Source organism: Humulus lupulus, chromosome 6 (assembly GCF_963169125.1).
Source record: "Humulus lupulus chromosome 6, drHumLupu1.1, whole genome shotgun sequence".
In the NCBI taxonomy this organism is placed as follows: domain Eukaryota; kingdom Viridiplantae; phylum Streptophyta; class Magnoliopsida; order Rosales; family Cannabaceae; genus Humulus; species Humulus lupulus.
The window spans coordinates 27,613,743-27,639,699 of NC_084798.1; the positions used below are offsets into that span (position 1 = coordinate 27,613,743).

At 30.4% G+C, this 25,957-nt stretch overlaps 1 protein-coding gene across 1 annotated transcript; it reads right to left on the reverse strand.

The window, feature by feature from the left end:
* Positions 1 to 4,131: 4,131 nt before the first annotated feature.
* LOC133781958 (bifunctional riboflavin biosynthesis protein RIBA 1, chloroplastic) lies at positions 4,132 to 9,429 on the reverse strand. The gene is made up of 7 exons (XM_062221083.1): positions 9,270 to 9,429; positions 7,538 to 7,934; positions 7,208 to 7,429; positions 6,540 to 6,862; positions 5,538 to 5,667; positions 4,958 to 5,254; positions 4,132 to 4,726 (listed from the first exon to the last, which is right to left on the reverse strand). Exons 1-7 carry the CDS (start codon positions 9,323 to 9,325, stop codon positions 4,457 to 4,459), a joined length of 1,695 nt encoding a protein of 564 aa, XP_062077067.1. The 5' UTR covers positions 9,326 to 9,429; the 3' UTR covers positions 4,132 to 4,456.
* Between the last annotated feature and the right edge of the window lie 16,528 nt (positions 9,430 to 25,957).

Genomic DNA, 25,957 nt, shown 5'->3' on the forward strand with positions numbered 1-25,957 from the left:
TAGGAGACGAGGCACTCTCCGGCGAAACCAATGTCGGAGAAGTACTTCCAGCAGGCGATTTCATGGGAGAAGGTGCCGGAGACTGCGCCATGGCGGTTACGATCAGCATTAGACCAATGAGAGTCAAAGCTTTTGAGGTTGATGAGTTTGAGCCAGCCATTGAAGAAGAAGGTGATGAAGTTAGTTATGAATAGTTTTGAGGGTGAGAGTAGTGTATTTATTTAAGTGTACATTGATTAATGTAAGGGCTAAAACTAAGAAAAGAATATGATCATTGAGACTAGTGTGCTGTTGAATTCATGGTTACGAGCTTTTTGGGAGAGTGAATAGTGATGATGATTGAGTAGGCAATGAAGGGAACTGAATCCATTTGGTATATCAAATCAAGAATTAATAATGAAGATATATACGAATAGTTTGTTTCCGGATTCTGCCCACTAACTTCACCTGTTCCAATAATGGTTGGTGTATACATTATCATAATCCAACTATCATTACTTTATTATTTTCATCCATTATATATATATATATATAATATCATAAATAATAAAAATGCATTAATATATATTTTTGGCAATAAGAGCCCATTGAAGATGCCACGGGTTCAAATTCCCTATAAAAATTATTGAAGATAATAAGGTATTACAAATGAAGGAAAGAGGTCAAAATCTCAAACCTAATAAGTTTCTCGTCACTTGAAGAGTATAAACATATACATTTATTGCAAATTTTAGCTATATATAATTCGGGGTATGGCTGCACTATCCAATTTACATGAGTGTGGAAGTTATATAATTTTAGTTTTTTTATAGGACGATATTGATTGTGCATGTTTTCATGAAATTTCAAATAATTTAAGAAATCAAAAATAAAATCTAAAACAATTGACAAAATATTGCTTGTAATAAAAATAGAAATTTGATCTCTATTTTTGTTATCTTAAATTATTCTTAATTTCACAAAAACGTCCCGGATGACCGCTCTAAACTATATAATGGGTTATAACTTTCACATGTATGTAAACTAGAGCATACACATAAAAAAATAATTGGTGGTTTGTGAAAATTTAACAATAGTGAATCTCAAAAATGAGTATGGTGAAATGACTGGTACAATACTTATTTCTTGGTGTATGTGCGGATGACTGGGTGGAAGAAGAGAAGACGAATTAGAGCGACAAAAGAATCCAACATTGTCTGCAATAAACATTGACACATTTATTAAGAGAAACACAATATTTTTATATGTTTATTCGAAAAAAATTGTCTTCATTCATACTATGAGACTTGTTTATTTATATCTATAATATATAAATTCAAAACTTATATATCCAATAAAATTTAGTGATCTTTCCGAGTATCTTTTTTCTATGTTTTACATCTTTTTTATATATCGCATACTAATAGTTATTATGTGTAGATTGTTCAAGTCTAAAATCTCCTATAACGATAACATTCTAAATTAATAAAGATATTTTTCACTGAATTGTTAACGTAGATGTTGCCTCCGATCACACATTACTTGATCAATTTTTTTTTAATGTGTTCTTCATATAAATTAAAAGAATGAACCAAATACGGTACCTATAAAAAAGGTACTCTGATACTTGATGCTCAAGTCAGTTCATGGCTTACTTCTAAATCCAACAATTAAAAGTAGTAAAATGATTCAAGTTCCTCAAAATGAGTCATTTGCCTACTATTTATAGAAAAATTAATGAGAAAAATAGTAAATAAGACTTATTTTGATTGGTGCACGTGTCATTTATTTCTAAATTTATTTCCCGTTTCTTTTCTCTTCATTCAAATTGAGCTCTTAGCTCAATTACAAAGCAATTTATCAATCTTTATACTCATTGAGCTAAATAAACAATATTTTTAATCAAAAATAGAGTTCATACATTATGTTTTTTCGAGCTCTTCTCTTCAAATGAGTTCTATCAAACTCTATTCTACTAAATAAACTCTTTAAAGCTCTTCTCTCTGACGAGCTCATCCTGAGCTCTTTATCTACACTTCCAAGCTCATTTTTTCAATGAGTTCTTCCAGGCTCTTATCTTTGTTGAGCTCCTTCCGAGCTCTAATCTTCATTGAGTTTCTTCTAAGCTTCTTTATTTGATGAGCTCTGAGATTTTATCCTCAATGAGCTCTATTGAACCCCTTCCTCTTCGATAAACTCCACCAGACTCGTGTTTTAGTCTAATTCTACCCAATTTTCTTAAGTGAAACAACACATTTTACTTAACTTATATCATTAATTTTAATGGAGAAAACCTATATGTTGATAGATTATACATTGTTAATTATTGATTATTTACAAGTGATTCATACAATTATATATATATATATATTTATAGCATCAAGTATGGGGATCGATTAGTTTGACCATCAAATAAACACATTATGTACTTTTTATTGTTGCCAATGACTACACATTAGTGGTGAGCAATATTAATTACTTTAGTGCTTTTCAATTTCTAAACTTCAAAGATGGGGTGTTTGTTATTAGAGAATTGTTAAGGGGCATCATTTGTGCTTAATATCACAAAGATGTAGCGTACTGTTATTAGTACAATCCAATATCGGACCTCTTATATTTGAATTTGATAAATATTATGAGATATCACTAACCAATTATATGGTATCACTTCATGTGGTGTTGGACACTTTAAGGTGTCAAATAACAACATTCTTGTTATTAGGTTTGGTTTCTTTATAATAAGAATATAGTACCCAATCTTTGTTTAGTAAAAAAGTTTTGGTAAGATTTATTTTTAGTGGGTCCCATTTTTACTTCATTTATTGATTTTTAACAGCTCATATGTGTCTACACCCCTATCTCCCTGGTAGCGAAATTGAAGTGGGTCTGGAATGGAATTAAATTTGCCATTTAATTGTTTGGTGGCAAAAAGAAAAAAATACTAAATTCTCATTAAATTGTTACAGTGATGTTTGTTGAATTAAAATACCAAAGGTGTTATCTTATCTTATCTTATATTATACATTGCTAAATTTAATTATTTTAAATGTTTGATATTATAATAAATGAAGGTCGATCGACAGAAATGTGGTCTATACCAATACTCATAATTTTGGGAAAATGTGATTGTGTGGTAGTGAGTGAGTGGTACATTATGGAAGTTTATTCTTAGGCTCATGATCCATGTTGGCTAAGGTTGACGAATTGTATGGTTATGCGTTTACTTGTCTTGTCTACCTAAGCTTTATAAAAGAGTAAACTTGAGAAGAGTTATTGACCTGGAAAGTCTATACTTTGTCAGCCAACATGTCGAGCTAATTATGGTATTATTTAAAAAGTACTATTATACATAGTAGTACTACTACTACTACTCAATAGTTGTTATTTAGCTTGTACTTTTATATTGGTAAGGCCACCCAACAAATTAGTTGAGATGACAACTTAGCTAGTTGATTAGTTCTTATGGTGTTAGAACCCCACAAATCTAGATCCCTAAATTACAAAAAGTTAATGAAATTTTTTTTAAAAATAAATGACCTCAAAATTGACAAGAATTGTGCAACTCTATTTAAAAACAAATTAGTAATTAATAAAGTTACATGTATTCTTATTAATGACTCAATCTTTTTACATTTATTTTACGTGGACTACCGTATTCTAATAAAATTAATTAAGTCCAATTTTATTTAAAGTAACATGATCAGTTTTTCATGCATAATGAGTTTATTATAATTCGCGATTGGTATTTACTTATGGTGTATTATATTTCTCTTCTTAAAAATTTATTAAAATTTACAATCTTAAAATGATATCAGAATTGAAATGTTCTAGCAACTATCAAAATCTAGTTTGATTTATACAATAATCCTTCATGTTCATTTTCCTTTCTATTTTTTTTTAATTCCAATTACAATATTGTTTTTTAGTGATTGCAAGTGCATCGGAGTTTCTTCCTCTTGTTTATTCTCTCCAGAATAATCTTACAAAAATCAGCATGAATTCAAACTAGAGTGAGAAAAAGCCAAATGAATTCTCATGATGAAATCAAAAAGAAGAGAAATCATCAAAATTATTTTGAAGACAGCCTTGCTGGTGAAGATAAACAATCTCAACCACTGGCCTAAATAAAAACTTCAATGATCACAACACAGATGGATTAATTCTCATATCTTTTCTTTACTTTAATTTCATCTATCAAGAGGACCCAAAAAGTCACAATGAACAATACAAGATGATCTGAATTTCCATTATTGATATTCTCTTACATAAATATATCTTTTAAATGAGAAGGCATTCTTAGAACATTTGCACTAAGCAAAAATTTTAATCATATTCTTAGGTGAAATCTGAGTGTAAAAATAAATTGAATTGGAACAACTAATGGTAACAATATCATGTCATCACCTTTCTGTCAAGTTATATAGCTCTCTGTATCTCACAACTGAGATGTGTTCTTTGAATAGAGAGCACTAAGAGCTTATGAGTTAGAGACAGCATCCGATGGACTTTCCACACCCTGCTTACCATTGGTGTTATTAATGTTGATCAAGCGATCGTTGCGCTCAAACCCGTAGACATGGCCCATTTTAGCTCGTTTAGTCTCCAAGTATCTCTTGTTCTCTTTTGTAATCAAACTTAACAATGGGACTCTTCCCACAACAGCCAAGCCATAACCTTTGAGGCCAATGTACTTTGCAGGGTTATTTGTCATAAGCTTCATTGTGCGAACACCCAGATCTCTTAATATCTGCATTATTCAAAGAAGAAAAAAAAAGTTACTTTTATGAACTTGTCAGAGTTTCAATGTTGTGACTTCAGACAACATAATCAAGGCAAGCTTGAAGTTTCCTTTTCTAATCCAAGAGCAATAAAATGTTTAGGATTTTTTAGGAGAACCAGTGAAGTAACATTTCACAGCAACAACAGAAGTGAGTACAATAACCCTTTGGTAGGATATTTTACTAGGAATTAGAGTTACCTGTGCACCAATGCCATATTCACGTGAGTCAACTGGCAATCCTAGCTCTTCATTGGCTTCCACTGTATCACGTCCTTTGTCTTGAAGGTTATAAGCATTGAGTTTGTGACCCAATCCGATGCCCCTTCCTTCATGTCCTCGGAGGTACACTAAGACGCCCCTCCCGGCAGCCTCAATTTGTTGCATTGCAAGTGCTAGCTGGTTCCCACAGTCACATCTCGCTGATCCGAATATGTCTCCCGTAAGACATTCTGAGTGCACTCTTACTAGAACATCTTGTCCATCCCCAATGTCACCCTGGTTATATAACAAAATTAGTTAGAACATGAACATTATCTGGTAAGGCTATTATTTTTAATTCAAACAATCAAATTTTGAATGAGTGAGACTGTCATCCTAGCGCAGGAATAAACACTACTAATTTCTTTCACAAGCAAAAGTTTTGGTTGAGGATATGAACATTAAGCAGTCTTGGGGATGTTAATGGAAAATATCAAGCTGAGTTAATAAGCCTCCAATGAATTCCTATTTTGTGTGCAAGGCAAAAACAAAGATTTGTTACAAGGCAAATATTTCTCACCTTAACCATTGCAATATGTTCAATCCCATCTAAGATAGATCTATAGCAGTAAGATGTGAATGGTCCCCACATTGTCGGTATCGGTGCTGCCGCAGAACGCACGATTAATTTATCTCTCTTCCTTCTATATCTGCCAAAATTGAACCAAATTATTAGAATAAATATACTATCAACAAAAGAACAAGAAATAATCTGCAAAAGTAGTGTTTTAGACAGGACTTGTTTTAATATATTATTTTTCACATCATTGTAACCTATGTATGACATATCAGGGAGGGACCACACAAATAGTCTATCATTCTGAGAGCATTTTGCGATGTAAATGCCAGTCTTCTAAAGAATTACAACTTGTCGTCTCACGACCAATGTAGTCTATCTTCATTCCTTTATTTAATATAACATGGAGGATATGTTACACTACACCCGTAAAGAAAATATTGTGAGAAAGACCAAAGTATTAAAGTAATAGAAACCAAACATCATTATCTTCAATCTTTCATTAGACTCAAGGGGGGAAAGGAAAAAGGACATTAAGTTCACTAACAACTTTCTTCAAAATCCCCAACAAAGCAGTCCTAAAGCTATTTGAAATTTAGTTGAATGTACTAATTTAGATATATAAAATGCAATTTTGTTAATTTTGTAAAGCCTTCATATTAACCCACTCCTGCAAACTAATCAGCATGTAGAAAATAGGCTATTGATTTAATGGCAGGCAACTATAAGCATTGAACATAAGTCCATCAAAACTAACAGGCTACTACATGAACTGTCTAAGGAAAATTATGTAAGAAATACTTGTAAAAAATTGTCTCTTTATGTTATTCTAATGTTGATGCCAGTCAATGATATTAAAATATTGTAGTTAGTAATCACTAAACTCTAAATGCATTGGAGGTTGTTGGTCCATTTACGTACAACAAATACAAAATCCAGGTCAAGAAAATCTGCTCTTTGTTTAAATGAAGGTGCACTTCTGAACAAGTGAGGTAATAACTTTACCTTATTAAATCAGCAATAGATACAATCTTCAAGTTCTCCCTCGCTGCAAACTCACGAAGCTTTGGTAATCTAGCCATGGAACCATCATCATCCACAACCTCACAAAGAACTGCAACAGGGTTCAAACCAGCTAGCACAGCAAGATCAACAGAAGCTTCTGTATGTCCAGCCCGTTTCAGAACACCACCTTCCCGGTATTTCAGTGGGAAAATATGGCCTGGTCGATTGAAGTCGTCAGGTTTAGAATCCCTGGAAGCAAGAGCCAATACTGTTGTTGCCCTATCACGAGCTGAAACTCCTGTGCTTGTACCATGTTTTGCATCCTACAAAAAGAAAAAAAAATAAGTCATTCATACAAAAAAAGAAACACGTAAAGAGCTAAAATAGGTAATGAGAAACATCAAAAGATAATTAGATATTGGAAAAAGATAAAATATAGTATGTTAATACAACAAAATAATTGCTTTAACAGATACAGTAATTATTTTCTTGAGATCATTCATGTATGCTTCCCAAAGAGTTTTCTCCATCATTAATTTAGAGACTGCATCCTAACGAAAAAATATTAACTACCAAATTCTCATCTGACACTCCTAAGAAGAAAAGCTAATCATGAATGAAAATTTTGTCATTGTTTCAAAATTTAAACTTCAGATAAGAATACATACCACAGTAACAGTGAATGCAGTACAAAGTTTCTCATCATTCTCCTTTTGGTGTACCATCAAAGGAATTTGCAACCTCTCCAGATCTTCTCCTTGCATGCTGACGCAAACTATGCCAGTTCCATACTTTACAATGAAAGCCATAGCCTCTGGTGTTGCCAATTCCGCAGCCATTATGAGATCTCCTTCATTTTCTCTGTCCTCGTCATCCACAACCACTACAATCTGTATTTCCAAATTTAAATTAGTTATATAAAAGTGAAAATAAATGGTGAAACAGAAGTTACTGCAATATAGAAGCTTTAACAGTATAATGTGCAAACCAATCCTCACCTTTCCTTGACGAATGTCTTCAATGGCCTCTGGGATGGAAGCAAAACCTGCTGTAGGACGATCCAGATCAAATTCATCATTGTCATCAGAAAAACCGCTACTTGTTGGAGCAGTATCTGCTGAAAGTGCTCCAAATGAAACTGCATCAGGCTGCATCTCAATCCCGACAGATTGATCACCAAGAAGAGTACTATCTTGCAGAATTTTTTTTCCATTAGTATAAGCCAAAAGATCACCCTCTCCAGATACCAATGTAGCTCTGGTCACCCCGGAACTTTTATTACTAAATGACACTTTACCACCCAGCCGGACCATGGAGAAATTGGAGGTATAACCATTTGCAAAGTATACATTTTGAGCGTGCAATCCACTAAACAATTTGAAATTTTTGCTTGCTCTACAAAAGGTAGAAATCATGTAAGATAAGGTAAGATACGCAATTTTTTTTATAGGAGAGTTACTTCAACAGGAAAAGAATGATCACAAATGTTATTGTCTAAACATAAAAGTTACTAAGGCAACCAGTAATTTATAAATTACAAGAAAAAATGTGAAAGCAAACACTCCAGTTAAGAGCTATCCAGGATATGACAAATATAAAAAGAGACCAATGTCATTCAGGAAATAAATTATGGAACAACAAAAAGAGGAGAACAATAAGTCATCTCAAACCAAGACAAAGAGAAAAAAAAATGGAAAAATGTCTTTTAGCCAAGCAATGAGCACAGTTATTCTTTCGCCTTTTGCTAGAGAAACCAATTTCCTTTGATGAGAAAAATAACCGAAGAAGTAAATCCCATAAAAAGCCAAAAACTTCACTCCATCCCACAAAAAAAACTTATCTTTAAAACATTACTGTTTACGGCTGAGTGTAACAATAACATATGTCAACCCAAACATGTAGAAATCAGACAAACATGCCAATACAATGTCCTTGTAGTGATGCCTTTTGGAATTTAGATTTCATATCCTATTACACAGGAACTCTGACCAATGACAAAGGAAAAAGATAAAAGCCAGGGTAAACCAATCCCAACATAGGCATATATCATGCCAGAACTGAATCTCCATTGCTCAAATTTATAAGGAAGCATCAAAGAGAGGTCTATTTGGTCAAGTTCTCCAATGAATACGCTATCAAAAGCATGATTGTAAATCAAATACAAATGAAAAAGTCTGCTTTATGGTGTCCTGTGTTCGTGTTTCTATTCTACTTCGTACTTGCTCCAAAATGAAACAAACTTGAGAGAAATAATATGCTAGTGTATATTTTTTCTTTTCAACAATTTTCTCCAAAACCATCCTCCCCACCGAATAATCCCAGGTTTCTTAACTCAAAGTTTTAATAACCATTGTCAAACTTAGACCTGCTTTGCTGAATAAACTAGTTGAATTGGATCTGATACTCTGACCAATATAAGAAAAACCAACCTTCCATTTACAATTTAGATAAAAAAAAAATAACATGATCACAAAAGAAACATATTCTGGGTTTATATATCAGAAAAGAGAGCTACACAATATGCAAATAAGAACAAGTAAACACCACAAAAACTTTCATGACCAAATTCTGTTAAAAGAATAAACATTAAAGGCTCGAAAAACAGATTGCAACTAAGAAATCCCAATAGAAATGAAAAACCCAGATGGGGTTTAACGAAAAAGAAAGACACGAAACATATAAGCCATAAAAAACTCCATGATTAACGGATAAAAGGATAAAAAAACTTACTGGGGGCGCGAGATAGTAGTTGTAGAAGGGGATGAGATATTGATGGAAGAAGCCATTTTTTTTTTAAATATTGAAATCTCTGCAAGAGCTCAAAGACCGGTCAGAGAGGATTGAAATCTGAAAGCCAAAATTTGCTTCTCTTTATATTATATATGAATGAAGAAGAAGGCTCAAGGTAGGAAGGAAATAGATTATGAAGCAACGGCGAAATTTGCATTATGGAGAAGAATTTATTGTTACCCGCGGGTGATGTTGCGGTGTCCCCACCAGTTAGGGAACTCCAAGGTCGGTTAGGTGGAAGTGTAAGAAGAATGTACTTTTGGGTTAAGTTTCGAAATAGAAGATAAAATACGGCAAGCATTACCCTTAGTATGATCTAATTCATTGAATTAGAATTTCATTGTCTTTCTTTCCTATGGTTAGACTTTCTCACCTACCTAGACAAGGTAACATTTTAGCTCATCATTTAGCAAAACAGGCCTTTGGGTTGATAATGAAGTAACTTGGAATGGCCCGAAACTCAAATCATTTTTTGAATTCAAACTTGGAATTCTATTAATTATTAAATAAGTTACATCTCTTTCTTATATTTTTTTGACATATTCATAATTATTACTTTTTTACAAAAATAAATCAAATATTCATTAATAAGTCAATCGTACATAGTCCATCACAAAAAAAAATATTCATAAAGCAAAATCAACTAACATAGGCATATCGAATCGTTTACAATAATCAATAGAAGGAAAACCCTAGCAGAAAATTCAACTAAAGGTCTAATTAGCCACAAGCAATCAAGCGAGTGTGAAGTAAACTATGTTTCCTTTCCAAATTGGTATAGATCAACCCCAACAATGGCTATCAACCAATAATCTTCCAGTAGAAGACAGTAAATAACAACTTCATTATTCAAACAAGGAATAAGGAAAATAAAATAACGACCAACCATGTTCATAAGTCCCGACACCAAATAGCAGATATCAAAATGCCACGTAACATAAGGCCAATAGAAATAGAGGAATCCCTAAATCTGACAGAAAAATTGAGACCCCTAAAGAAGCGATTTTCGCAAATCGAAGAACCACCAACCATCTAATAAGAATCAAAATCATCATCTCCCACTATTATAACTGCTAATCTAACAGGAGAGTAGTTGAAACTCATCATTATTTTAAAATTTAAATAGAGCCAACAAAACTAGGCCAAAAAACAACAAAACAAAAATAGAAATCAACCACCCAATAAAGATAGTTTCAAATCTGCTACCACTTGTCTACCTCCATAGAATTATATCAAACCAAACAAAAGAAGTAGAAGAACCAAAACAACTACATTTCATGCTCAACCCCACCAACTCAATCTGCAGAAACATTCTCTCGCCCAAGCATGACCAGCCGTATGAACGAAGCTGGTACTCCTGATCGAGAAGAAAAGATGAAGAAAAAATGAAACTTCGAAAGCTCTAGTAAAAAAAAAAAGAATCCTTTTTTATTTTCATTTAATGTACTTTGCTTTTGTAAAAAAAATTAATTACCTTTATTAAATATTTAATAAATTATTCCTTAAAAAAAACTTGATAAATTATTAATTTGTAGGCAACAATAATAATTTGGTACGGAGGGATCGAATTGAAAACGACACTACAATTGAGGGATAAAGTGCTTGCTAGGTTGAGTTAAAAAAATTAATGTGAAGAAAATAATTTTAATTTTTTTCTTCATATAATACATAAACGAGTAAAGTTATTTTTTTCTTTCAAATTTAATGATATCGTATCAAGCGATGGAAACAAAGCAGAGAATTGGTCAAGAGTGCTTGTCCGTCATCATTAATTATTTTAATTTCCGTTTTCAATTTCATCTCTGTATTTTACCTATTTATTAAAAAAACAACTATAAAATTTAAAATATTATATTATATTAAAAATTCAAAATATTATATAAAATAAAATATAAAATCTTTAAGAAATTACTAATATACTATAAAAGTAAATATATAAAAAACATATAAATAAATAAAAATTTATGGATGTCGTTAAGGCTGGAAGTATCATCAACATTTGGGATAGGTAATAGTCAGTCCCCTTCCTCATTTATAGCATGTTTAACATTCCTCATTTATGGGATCATATGCGTTATAATAATCCACATCTTTCATTTGTTTACTTTATCAAATTTTTAAAAAATATGATTTTTATATTAATAATAGACAAAAATATAAGAATTATATATTTTTTTAAAATATAAAAAATATAAGTAGTAGCTAACTAAAATACGAGAATACTACTCTTTTTTTTATCATAGTTATGTTTTATTTGATTTTGAATATAATTTTATTCTTTTTTTTTTTTAATTTTTTCCTTCATTTTTTTATTATTTTATCAGTTATTTTTTTCTTTTTTTATTACTTATTTTTTCATCTTTTTTTTCTTTTTTTTTTCTACCAATTTTTCATCTTTTTTTTCTTTCTATTTTTTCATTATTCTTCTTCTTCGTTTCATTTTTATTTATTTATTTATTTTTTATTCATTTAATTGTTTTTTTTGTTCATATTTTTTAAGTTTTCTTTCTTTTTTTTTCATTTTCTTTTTTCTACATATTTGAATTTATTATTTTCTCCTTCCATTTTTTTCCTGTTTTCACACATATGAGCTTTTTTCTTTATTTCTTTTTTTCTTCTTCAATTTTTTCATTTTTTCTACCAATTTTTTCATTCATATTTTTTTCTTTTCATTTTTCCATTATTTTTCTTTTTCTTCTTATTTTTATTTTTATTTATTCATCAATTTTTTTCCTTCATCATTTCTTTTGTTTTTTTTTTCATTTTTGTACTTATTATTTTCTCATTCCATTTTCTTTTTTTTCACACATATATTTTAACATTACATAATTATTTTACTATTTTTTATTTATTATCTTTTATTATTGTAATTTTTTTTATAGTTTTTTCTACTATATGTAAAAAATTCAAATCAATTTTTTCAACATTTTCTTTTTATTGTAACACTTATAGGAACACCAAAATTTGGAAATAAAACTAATAAAAAAAATGAAAACGTGAATGAGTAACTGGTTACCTTCAAGTTCTTTGTGTGTATATTTCTGGGTGTAACCAGTTACCTTCACGTTATGATGTGTGTATATTTATGGGTTCTTTATAGTAACTGGTTACCTATGTTACTAAAATCATAGTTACTTTTTCTTATTTTTTTAATGAAAGTATTATTCATATTTTTCCTTCAAATTTGATGTTTATTTTCATATTTAATATGAGTAACCCATTACCCTTCTTATGGTACTTGGTTACCCCTCTTATGGCAGAAAGTTACTTGTCTCAGGATAACTAGTTACTCCTCATGGTACATGTTATTTAACCTAGCTCTAGGATTTTTTTTACATAACTGTTAAAGATCAATTGAGTAACTAGTTACCTTACTCAGGATTTGAAAAAAAACGTACAATCTAAAAAAAAAGAAAAATAATTTATAATAAATAAAAAATAATTTTAAAAACAATTCATATTACAAAAAAAAAAAATTGCAAAACAACCAAAGAAAATTTTAATATAAAATTAGTAATAAAAAAACAAATAATCTAAAAAATAATAATCAAATTACAAACATATCCTTCCAAATTAATAAAACTTGATTAAGAGTAAAACTATAGCATAAACCAACTTTTATGTAAAAATATGGGGAAATAAACTCATAAAAGTGAAAATTCTTAAAAAGAGTCATAGATTAACTTTTTATTTTAAAACAAAGCTATATTTTTTCACACTATTAAAAATCTCGTATAAAATATAATTTCTTCTTACTTTAATTTAGCATTATAAATATTTTATGGCCCACATGAATTTGGGAGAAAATAATAAGAATATTTCTCATCTTATTTTCTTAAGTAATCACATTATGAATAATGAATTTTATTTTTTTATTATTAAGAATTAAAAGTCAATTTTATCCTCACAATATCTTCTCTTTAAAAAATATATATTCTATAAAAAATAATTTAGTCAAATTAAAATATTTCTATTGTCTTTCCAAATTATGTAAATAAAATAAAATATTTATGATTCTCAATGATTCTCATTTTTCAATATTATACTTTCATTTATTTTTTTCATTGATTTATTCCGATTAAGATTATAGTTTAAAAAACGAGTCACTCCCGAGTAAAAATTTACATCCCTAATTAATTTTAAGTATTATTATTAACTATTTTGCTAATTATATATATTGAATTTAGAAAAGATGATGTGATATGTTTTTTAAGTAATTATAATGAATATAAATAAAAGAATAAATGTTAAAAACCCTAATAAATTATAATTAAGAAGATATAAAAAATTAAAAATACAAAAAAAAAAAAATCAAATAAAACTAGGTTAACTTGCTGTATAATTAATTATAAATTATCTCTTTCAAATTTTTTATACAGATAAGAGAGAACATAAATAAAAATTCTTCTTGAAGTTTGTCTTTTTCTAAAAAGAAATATGATCTGACAACACGATCTAGAAATATAATAAGGAGGGTTCTCATGTTATAATGACGAACATGGTTAATGCTATATATGGTGTGATTCTCTTTATTTATACGCAGTCAATGTGTACTAAATCTCTCCCACAAAATAAATAAATAATGTGTAATAAATCTCTATCAATATAAATCTTCATTGGGAAATTTAATATACTATGCATTATACTGACATTTTTTAATATGCCGATATAAAATTGTGTCCATATTATATTTTGGACAAAAATACTAATGTCATTCAAACACTCTCTCTCTTAGTGTGAGTTCTCTTTCTAACATCTCTCATTCTCTCATACTCTCACTCTCTCTCATTCTAATATTGTAGATTTTGAAAAAATACCAAAATTTAAAAAAAAAAAAATTATGCCAATATAAAGTTGTGTCTATATTATATTTTGGACAAAAATACTAATGTCATTCAAATCCTCTCTCTCTCTCTCTCTCTCTCTTAGTGTGAGCTCTCTTTCTAACGTCTCTCATTCTCTCACACTCCCACTCTCTCTCTCTCTCATTCTAATCTTGTAGATCTTGAAAAAATATCAAAATTTAAAAAAAAAAAAAAAAAAGAATCATCTAAAACAGACATTTGAGTGAAAAATATATGAACCTCCAAAGTTTTCATCATATTTCAATGTAAAGCATCGAAATTTTTATCGATTTTGCATCGAAAAAACATCGTTTTGGGCAAAAATCAAATTTTCATGATTGCATTGCAAAAGCATCGAAACATCATCAATTTTTCATCGAAACACCATCAATTTTGCATCGAAAAAATATCGTTTTGGTCAAAAATCAAATTTTCATGATTACACCGCAAAAGTATTGAAACATCGTCGAATTTGCATCGAAAAAACATCATTTTGGCAAAAAATCAAGTTTCATGATTGCATCACAAGAGCATTGAAACACTATCGATTTTGCATAAAAAAAATATCATTTTGGCTAAAAATCAAGTTTTCATGATTGCATCGCAAAAGCATCGAAACACCATCGATTTTGTATCGAAAAATCATCATTAAATTATTACCAAATAAAGGTGATTTTTTTTTTTTTATAATTTCAAAATTCTAATAAGTTTTAATATTTTTTGAAGAAATTTTTCATTCTTCCCCGAGCTCTCCTTGAGTGGCAACTGATAGAGACTGTGATTGAGCGAGAGTTTCAGGATCGCTATAAGGATAGAAAATGTCACAAGAAAAAACACTTCGATGACACATGAAGGGTGTGATGATATCGAGATAGCCAGAAAGAATCCACCGGAGGACATGGACAACAAGAGTTGGAAGAAGTTGGTTAACATTTTCACCACTCCACACTTCATGGCACGCTCAAAGGCAAATGCTGCCAACAGAGCAAAACAGAAGTATCCAGGACTCCATGGATCGACCTCTTATGTTTCAACTCGATTTAAGAAGGTAAATAAAAATATGTAGATAATTTGAAATATTTTTAGTTATCTTAATAATAATTTCAATATTTAACTGATAGCTTGTTATATTTTGTTTTTGAAAGATGAATCTTCAGACTAAGGAACTGCCTAACATTATTGATACGTTCCATGACATGCACAATCATCTGACATGTGGATGGGTGAACACGAATGCTAAGGATGCATATGTAAGTAACTTTATAAGTTTTGTATATATGTTTATTATTTAATTATATTATGTATTAATTGTCTTATTTCTAAACTGCAGGATGTCTTGCAGTAAGAAGTCCAGGCACAATCCCAATCTCAATCTGAATCTTCAGCAGTAGGTGCCTATGTTGATAAGACACAAGTTGTCTCAAAGGTACTTGGTCAACGTCGTGACCACAATCGAGGTATTAGACGTAAGTTAAAGGGCACTAGTACCTTTGCCTCAGGCACCACCAGATCATCTTCACAGTAAAATGCATCACCATTTAGGTCCACCACAGTTAGTCCTCCAAGGGTACCAGCTAAGGTTTTCCAATCCATGGTTCAACACTTCAGTCAAGCCATTATGACCCAGAACAACAACTTCCAACAAATGTAACAATTTATGCAAGCTACAAATCCAAACAGTCAACTCCACAATTTCAGCTTGTGAACTTAGACATGAATATGATACAGTCCATGACGGCGAACTTTCCAAACTCGGGCCAATTTCCACCACAGCAGCCACAACCACCACAACAGCCCAACGATGATGACAACTTTGGGATTAATTTAGATGACATTTAGTTTGGTTATATTATTCTTTTAAATTTATTAATATTTTGTGTTGCTTTTTACATTTTGGAGACTATACTACTTGTGCTTGTACTAAGTTGAACAATATTATTTAATTAATAAATTAGTTTTATTATTTAATTCATATTTAATATTTTATTAAATAAATTTTAATTAATGTAATTAATTAAATTAAAAAATATATATAAACCTACAGGGACAACATGTCGTTGTGTAAGGTGCTCGCGAACACGAAAAATCTGAGATTTCGTGACCCTACAGAGACGATATGTCGTCGTTGCAAGTATATAAACCCAAACACTATACAATGATAAATTGCTGTAAATGTTGGCGGTCCATGGACCTACAACGACGACATGTGGTCGCTGTAGGAGTTTTTTAAATTTAAATTCCGCAACCACTTACAGCGACGACATGTCGTTGCAATATCACAATTTAGCAACAAAAAAAAAAGATTTCCTATTGCGACCAACATATTGTCGCTGTAGCAAAACCCTACCATGAGGACTGCGTTTTGTCCTCGCTATAGGTCGCTACACATACTGACCTACATCGTCACCGTTTTGGCAACGACTTCTGAATCTACAGCGATGACAAAAGTCGTCGTTGTAGACTTATTTTCCTGTAGTTTGGTAGTGGGTTTGAACTTTTCTAACCCGAGAAACTGAACTCCAATTTAACTTTTTTTTATTCTGGGTTCAAGTAAAACTTCCATGTACAGGTAGTTATTAGATTCATAGAAATGTGAAACACTATAAAATTATTATTATTATTTATAAAATAAAAATTCTTATAATATAAAAACATATATACACTAATTATAAAATGATAAATAATGTTTGTTTATTTAAAAAAGTTGATATTAGGGCTGAGCAAAAAATTCAAAAAATCACTCAAACTGACTGCCCGAACACTGAAAAAACCGAAACCGACGAAACCGAAAACTGCTGAAACCGCCTTGGCGAAAATCGATATTAAATCGGTCGGTTTATAAGTTGGTCGCAAACCGACCGTACAAACCGAAATCGATCGAATATGGTTAAGTTCCAAATTTGTAGATATAACATTGTAACAATGTATTTAGATTTTCAAATCATAAAGTTAACATCTTTAAGTTAACAAATTAAATAAATCAATTTCATATTAAAAAAAAAAACTAAAAAAATGGATTCTAATAATCTATATTTTTTAAAAATTAAATTTCCTTAAAAATTATTTAAAAAAAAAAAAAATCAAGTTCGGTTTGGGCGGTTTTAACCGACCAAACCGCGGTCTAAATCGATTGATTTTTTTTGGTGTTGTAAGTAGGTCGGTCGGTTTTTAGATCGTACCAATCCGAACCGAAAATCAAAATCTGGATTTTAAAATAGAGAAAAACCACTCAAACTCACCGATACTCAGCCCTAGTTGATATATAAAGTTTTTATATTATTAGTTTAGTTTAAAATAACAAATTAAATACAACCAAAAATAAAATAAATACATTGTTGTATTATTTAAAATTATACTTTATTCTAGTATTTAATAACTTTATTTTTTTTAATTTTTTTATAATTTATTTCGTGCATAAAATTATTTATAAATTATAATTTAAAAATAGTAATTTTTTTTAAATATCATTTATTATTTGTGATTATATTATAAATTATTTCAATAAAAAATATAATATTATATTTTAATTTTATAAAAATATAAAAAATTAACTGATTTCTAATTAACACAAAAAATAATTTCCCTAATAAATATAGATAAAATTTTAATGCACAATCTAATATAAGTAATGAAGTTTACAAACAATGGTATTCACTATTTTTAACTTTTTCAATAATATAAAATCTATTAACTCCTCGATCCTCTCGTACCAAATAACCCCTTAATCATCGATCTTAACAAAATCCAATGAGCACGTGCGCACAGTATCATTACTATGCAAGTGGCCTCGGGAAGGGAAGAGAGAGAGAGTAAAGAAAAAAAAAAGGTAATGGGTGAGGTCAGCATAACTTAACTGACTCTCAAATCTCAACCATACCGACCAACAACCCAAGACAGCTATATCATATGATGTATGGATCACAACATCATATTTTTGTCCCTATCCAATTCACCTCTCAATTTTCATCACTCTTTCCTCCTCAAATCACATTTCTCTCCTATCCCCACTCCTTCCTATTCACGGTCAAATTTGAATTTTTTTTTTTTTAATGCATTTATTTATATATATATACTAAATAGGGTAATTATTTGGTAGGGCTCTTTTGGCTCTAAAAAAGAACTCTCTGTAGAGCTTTTTTGTGTTTCTCAACCTTTGATTAGTTTTCGGTGCGATTTTTTTTTTATGACCGTGTATATTGTAGTTATTTAGAGCATCTTGGAAATTTTCAGAAAATTCCGAATAATTTACAGTGCCGAAAACAGATTATTGCATACGTGAAAATAACATGTTTGAACTTAGTTTTCGGCACTGTAAATTATTCGGAATTTTCTGAAAATTTGCAGGATGCTCTAAATAACTACAATATACACGGTCATAAAAAAAAATCGCGCCGAAAACTATTCAAAAATTGAGAAACACTAAAAAACCCTACAGTAAAGCTCTTTTTTAGAGCCCTACCAAAGAAACCTCTTATATAAATATACTTGAAATTTTTTATTCGCAATATTCATTATAATCAGATTTTCTAAAAAAAAATTTAAATGATTTAAGTTGCCGAAAATAAGATATAAATAATCTGTCTTTCTATATATATATATATATAAAAAGATACTCGAGCAATATATTATTTAAAATTTTATTTTGATATTATAAATTATTTTAATTTTCTCTAAATGTTGTAGGAAGCTTGCTAGGAATACAATAAACATCATTATAAAAAGAAAAAAAAAACTTAAGCCAAAATTTATTTCCATGTCTAAAATTAGATCTTATCTTATGAGTGTTTTATCATAGCATGCTATTTTTAAGAATTATTCTATATATATATAAATAAAAATAATAATATGTGTATCTAAAAATACACTTAACATTATATAAGTTAACGTGATAATTTTTTATCGTTCAATCACGTTTATTTAAATTACAACAATGTTTGAGAATTTATTTTAAGTACACCTATCATTAATCGTGTGTGTATATATAAATATAAATTAATTTTTAAAGTTGTGCTTGATGGAGGATTATTAAGAAGAATCATGATTATTTCTTCCTTCCTAGTCGCCACGCTCACCTAGATTGACTTTGACCACTTGAAAGGATTACGAGTTAATAAGTTGTTATCATAAAAGCCTTTTATTTTATTATGTTAAGAAAAGCCATCATCTTCGCCGTCATCGTCATCTACTTGTAACAACTTTGACATTCGTAGGTGGTATACCATACTTTATTATTTTTATTCTATAGGTGACCCTCATATTTACTTTTTACCATTTATAAATCTACCTATTCCTCTTTATCAACCAACTTAACTTATTTTTTTTCTTTTACTTTTAAAATCTAAACATTTTGTTTATCTTTGGTTTAATTATATAGTTTTTGTGCCATTATTATATTTAATTTATTATTACTAAATTAATTATATATCTTGGAATAAATTTGCTTTCACTTGTTAAAGTCAGCCAAAAATGTTCACCAATATCGCAAAAATACAAAAAAAAAAAAAAAATAGGCAGCAATTCAGAAATAGCTTCTAAAATCTTTTTAGTTGTTGACGACGACTAAAAAACAACAACAAAGAAAAAAATAATATTTTTAGGCATTATTTCGTATACACTGGTTATATAAAATTTATAGGTATTCATTAGTTTATTTGAGAGGATTTTTTATCAATCTAATCTCATTGTCAAGTTGGCATTTGCCAACTCACAACCAACCTATGTAAACAAATTTTATTGCTTAACCTAGCCAATATTTTTTTTGTAGAAATTACACTATATATGACTTTTTTTGCCATTTAATTATTTCTAAGAGAGTTTTAATTTATTATTGTTTTTATGGCCTTTTTTTTAGTTTTAAAATATATGGCTCTAAGATTCCTATATAAATATATAAGTTAACAAATAAGCCATAATTTTGGTATAATTAAGTTGTTAAATTTGAAACTTAATTGATTAAAATGTCATATATTACATGCTTTTTTTTTAAAAAAAAAAAACTTTAATTTGAGAAAGTTAATAATATGGTAAAACCATATTTTTATACATTAGTTTAAAAGAAAATCATTTTCTTTAATTGTACAACTTGGAGTTCAAACTCAAGCCCCTGAAGACAACACACAACCCCCTAGCTACTCGAGCTAGCCTCAAGTGCTTCCAACCCACAAATTAGGAAGGTTAACTCACCTAGATATATATGCCTTTCTAAAATTTATATTTCTAAATAAAAAATTTCGATTTCAAATTCAATACAAAATTTATAGAAAAATATATTTGAAGATTAAAGAGTGATATAATTGAAAGTGTTGTTCGATGAATTTTGTAACAACATTGTTATATGCGAGTACCCACTTAGAATAGTGAGTACTTAGAGAAATATGCAAATAATTGTTTAAAGAAACACAAAAAATGATAGTGGTTTAGCCTGATTATGGCTGAGTCTTCGTTCACTTTGGAAAGAGTAATGTTTTTCATTATTTTTCGGCCACCCTCTAATGGTGTTGGGTTCACCTACTTATAAGATAGTATAAGGTCCCATTACAATAATTAGGTCATACTTTGTCCATTTACAATTAAATGACATTAATTACAATAAATGTATTAAGTGCTCATTCCACTCACAACAAATGCCTTAAGTGCAAAATTCACATTTTCCATGTTCAAAATGCATACATTGATTGGGCTTGAATGCTCGACTATTTTTTACTATTATTTGTTGTATGTTCGTAACTTTTCCTTGATATTGGGAGCTTGCTTCTTTGAGATGAGTGAACTAGTTTATCGCACCATGGTGAGTTTAGTTATTAGTGAGGTCATCCTCGTGGTAAATTGTAAATTTACCATATAACACAAATGATTTGAAATAAATTTAAAACAAAAGAATTTTTTTTTATTAATTAGTTTAGATTTATTGTAAAAAATAATATTTTAAATTAATTGATAGAACTTTTTCAAATATGAGATAAAATTCAATTCACTCATTTATTTATATAATTGAGCAGTCTTTCTTAGAATTAATTAAATCTTAATTCATCTATAAAATTAAAAGAAAATATTAAAATCAATCCAGTCTAAAGTCCAACTCTAAATACAATTAACCACCATAAATAAACAATAGTCTAAAGTCCCATTACAATAGTCTTTTACTTAAGCTTGTAATATCAATTATATATATTTAAAAACCATAATTGAGGAGGTCGGGTTATTTTGGGTAGGTTGGCACCAATTTTCTGTTAGAAAATATAAATTGTCTCAATAGAAATGGTAAGAAAATGTTAACTCTATGCAAAATATTACAATAAACAAGGATAGATTAAATAAAGTGTTACAACTCTATAACTGAAAATACAAATAATACAAAAAAAATGAAGAAGATGAAGAAGAAGAAGAGAATAGTAAAATACAACTCTAAGCAAAATGTTACGAATAAATTAAAGTGTTTGAAACAAAAGAAAAGATAAGATTACAACTCTTGAGCAAGAAATACAAGTAAAAAGAACAAGAGAATAAGAAGAAAACAATACAATAGAAAGAAGAACTGAAATACAAGAAACTCTCACTTACACAACCTAAGTGAAGAGGGTTGGGGATCACCAACTTGAACAAGGTTTAAAACTTTTGTTCAAAAGCTTATTTCTCCCTAACTCAAGCACTAAGGGATCTCTCTCAGATATTGGAAAAGCTTTCTGGAATTATCAAGCCTCAAGGTGTTTCTAGTCAAGTGCTCTAATGGATAGAAATGTTGTGTCTTACAAGTGAGCTATAGGCTCCTATTTATAGAGTTTAGAGACACCCTTTGAATTTCAAATTCCACCAACCCCCATGGCTGTTACCAATGTTTAATTAGATTAATATGGAATTAAAAATGAAATTTGGGAGTTATTTGGGTTTTTTGAGTCGTTCAACAAAGATTGAAAAAACTGAAAAATTGGTCAGTTTTAGCCTGTGGCCGCGTCCAGAGACATTAGTGGCCGCGGCCACTGGTCTTTGACCCACAGGCCGCGGCCACTGAATGTTAGTGGCCGCGGCCACCGACCAATTTCAGCACAAAAAATGTGTTATTTTTCCAAACGGTTCCGAACCCTCCCAAATGATTTTGTAACTCCCAAAACACATTATTGGGGTTAAAATCATTTCTCTAATAGCCATATCACATATGGCTTTATGAAATTCATCTCAATATTGTGTAACAACAATTTTACACAATAAAAGGTAATATTTGGAAATTAAAAATTTGTAGCACCAAATATGTTACATTATTTAGATATATCTAAATATTGTAACTCTCTATTATATGTTACAATATGTGACACACTTTGTCACATATATTTAATCTAAAACATTATATTATAATATAATATAATATTACATTATATTATAAAATAATATAACATTCTCCCACTAGATTAAATAGTTATCTATTGTAACACTCATTTAATCAATCATTATATTTTGAAATATAACATATCCCCCACTTGATTAAATAAGAACTCTCTCTTATAGGATTCATTGCATTAGTGCATAAAGCAAAGTATTTTTCAACTTGAACTTTACTATAGTGTAATTATCACAAAATTTGTCGAAAATTAGGTTGCACTAGGCATTGAACCATATTTTCATGATGACAAATCGGTGATAACACACACACCTTTGCGATGTTCACTTGAGACCTCTATGTCTCGCTTTGCACCGTTAATGACCATGTGCACTTTCCATTCATGGACGTTCTTGAGAATACTCCCAATTCTCATGAGAGGCGGCACCATCCCTAGGTCCATATAGGTAGAATTCTTACAGTATTTTGTTACCAAAAATACTTGTCTTTACAAGACTGAATTTTATTAAAAAACCTTTCGGTTTTAACCCTCCACTTGGTAACACACAAGTACTCAATATCTCAGATGGGACTTGTTTTGAGTACAACTAATATTCACTTGATTGACTTGTTGTTACCTATTGAACCTAACACTAGTTGAATAACTAGTGTTAAGATAGGTTACCATCAAACGTGAATTTCTTTAGGGAGTTTAAGTCCCATCCCTCGAGATGATGCAGCCACTAAATCCCTCGTTAGTGGCTTAGTGAAAGGATCCGCCATATTTTCACTTGTTCTCACATAGGATATTGAGATGACTCCTCTTTGAATCAATTCTCTTACATATCCATGTCTTAGACTAATGTGTCTAGACTTCCCATTATACACTCCGCTGTATGCTCTAGCCAATGCCGCTTGGCTATCACAATGTATCGATATAGTGGATACATTATCTTTGATTAGGGGAATCTCTATCAACAGATCCCTTAACCATTCGGCTTCTTTGCCGGTAGCAGCTAGAGCTATGACTCTGCTTCCATAGTGGAATAAGATACACAGGTTTGTTTCTTGGAACCCCAAGAAATTGCACCTCCACCAAGTGTAAATACCCAACCAGTTGTGGACAAGTTGTCTTCAAGATTGGATATCCAACTTGCATCTCTATGTCCTTCTAATATCGAATGAAATTTGGAGTAGTGAAGGCTTAGTCCTTTGGTTTTCTTGAGATAACCTAGGACTTTTCTAATTGCCTTCCAATGATCCACACTTGGATTACTTGTAAACCTACTAAGTTTACTTACTGCAAATGCTATATCAGGTCTAATACACTGGGCAGCGTACATTAGACTCCCTATAGCACTAGCGTACTCTAATTGAGCCATCGCTCTTCCTTCATTCTTCTCTAGTTTTACACTATGATCGTGGAGTATTGGCATCTTTAACCTTGAGATGGTTAAATTTGTTCAATACTTTCTCAACATAGTGGGCTTGCCCTAACGCAAAACCCCCACTATGTTTCTTTACTTTGATACCGAGTATGGTATCAACTTCTCCAAGATCTTTCATCTTGAAGGTTGATGATAGAAACCTCTTCGTTTCTTCTATCCCTTTCATGCTATTACTTAGAATAAGCATGTCATCCACATATAAGCAAACAATGATCACATATCCCTTACAAGTTTTGGAATACAAACACTTGTTGTAAATCCTATAATTGGCATTTTTATAGAAATATCTTTTTTTCTTAAAAGAGAAAATGGTTGGTTTAATTGTTTCCTTTTATTATAATTTTCGGAAATATTTGTTTTCCTTTTATTATAATTTTCGAAAATAGTTGTTTTCCTTTCTTATATTTTTTGGATTTGATTGGAAAATATTTGGTTTCCTTTATTCCATTTTTCGGAATCTCTCTTTCCTTTTGTGTGATTTTTGGTCAATAAAATGCTTCCTTATTTAGCATATATTGCCTCTTTTTGTTTATAAAGGAAACAAAGGTTATTGCAAATATTCGGTACTTACCCAAAGTTATTTTGTGGATTATTTGCTGTCATATTTTCGTGCAGCTCAAGGATTGCAATCAGGAAACTGGTTTTTAATGTCATTAATTATTGTTTCCTTTTTGAGCTTGTTTTGATCCGACACAGGTCTGAGTTGTCCCCACCGATATCGCATGTGTCGGATCAGCATCTTCTAAATAAGGCAACTCTTCGACAATCAAGAATATCTTCTGTGATTCTTGCCTTTATTAGAATAATTCTTTCTCTGCCTTTGTGAGCACGAAAAAGACTCTATAAATAGGGCTCTAAAGGCAGTGAGAAAAGTGAACTCTTTGGTGCATTATTCGTGAGCTTTATTGTAATATTTGAGAGTTCTTCTTTGTATTCAAGATCATAAGTATTCATGTGATCTTGTTGAATTATGAGTGTTTAGTTTTTTAAGTGATGAGCTTATACCATGTTCATGAGTGAATACACATTGTAATTTGAACACAGCGTTTGTAGTCTTCGGGAGAAGATTTTTACAAGCCTTGCGTCAGGAGGATGCAAGCACTCGCTGACCATTGAAGGGAGTTCAAGTGGTTGAGCGTTTCAATCAAGATCAGATTAGTGAAGAGAAGTACAACAAGTTGCGGCAAATCTCTAGAGGGAGTCTTGTTTTGTTTAAGTCAATGTTTTTGTACTTGTGATTCTTTATTAATTGATTTTATTCTCTGGGCGTGGCCCCAAGGATTAGGTTATCCGAAAGGATTTCTGAACCTTGTAAAAATTCGCTGTGTTCTTTACTGTTTTGCACTGTCTTTTTATTGTGTTCAGTTTCTGTCATGACAAGTTTGATTTCTGTCATGACAGAACTGTAATCTGTGTAAACAGTTAATTACCATTCCGCACTTTAATTAATTTACTTGGTTTAATTAATTTGGTAATTACTAAAAACGGAATTTCAATTGGTATCAGAGAAGGTCACTCATTTCTGAGTGTGATCTTGGTTTATTCCGTTTGTTGTTCTTGTTCTTGCAATGTCTTTTTTCACAGAAGGAGGTTCCATAACTCACCCCCCTTTACTCAACGATTCAAACTATCCATATTGGAAAGTTCGAATGAGAGCCTTTATCAAATCTCAAGATGAAAAGGCTTGGAGAGTTGTTTTAAGTGGTTGGACTCCTCCAGCAGAAAGCGATGATATAACTAAGGTAAAATCTGAACTTGAATGGACTGATGCTGAAGATAAACTGTCCCGTTACAACAATAAAGCATTACATGCCATTTTTAATGGTGTTGGTGAAGGTTACATTAAATTGATTTCTTCATGTGTTTCGGCCAAAGATGCTTGACAAATTCTTCAAACTCAATTTGAAGGAACTGCTGATGTCAAGCGTTCTAGGCTTGTTATGCTCACAACAAAATTTGAAAATTTGAAAATGAATGAAAATGAAACCCTCACTGAATTTTATGAGAAATTGTCAGATATTGCTA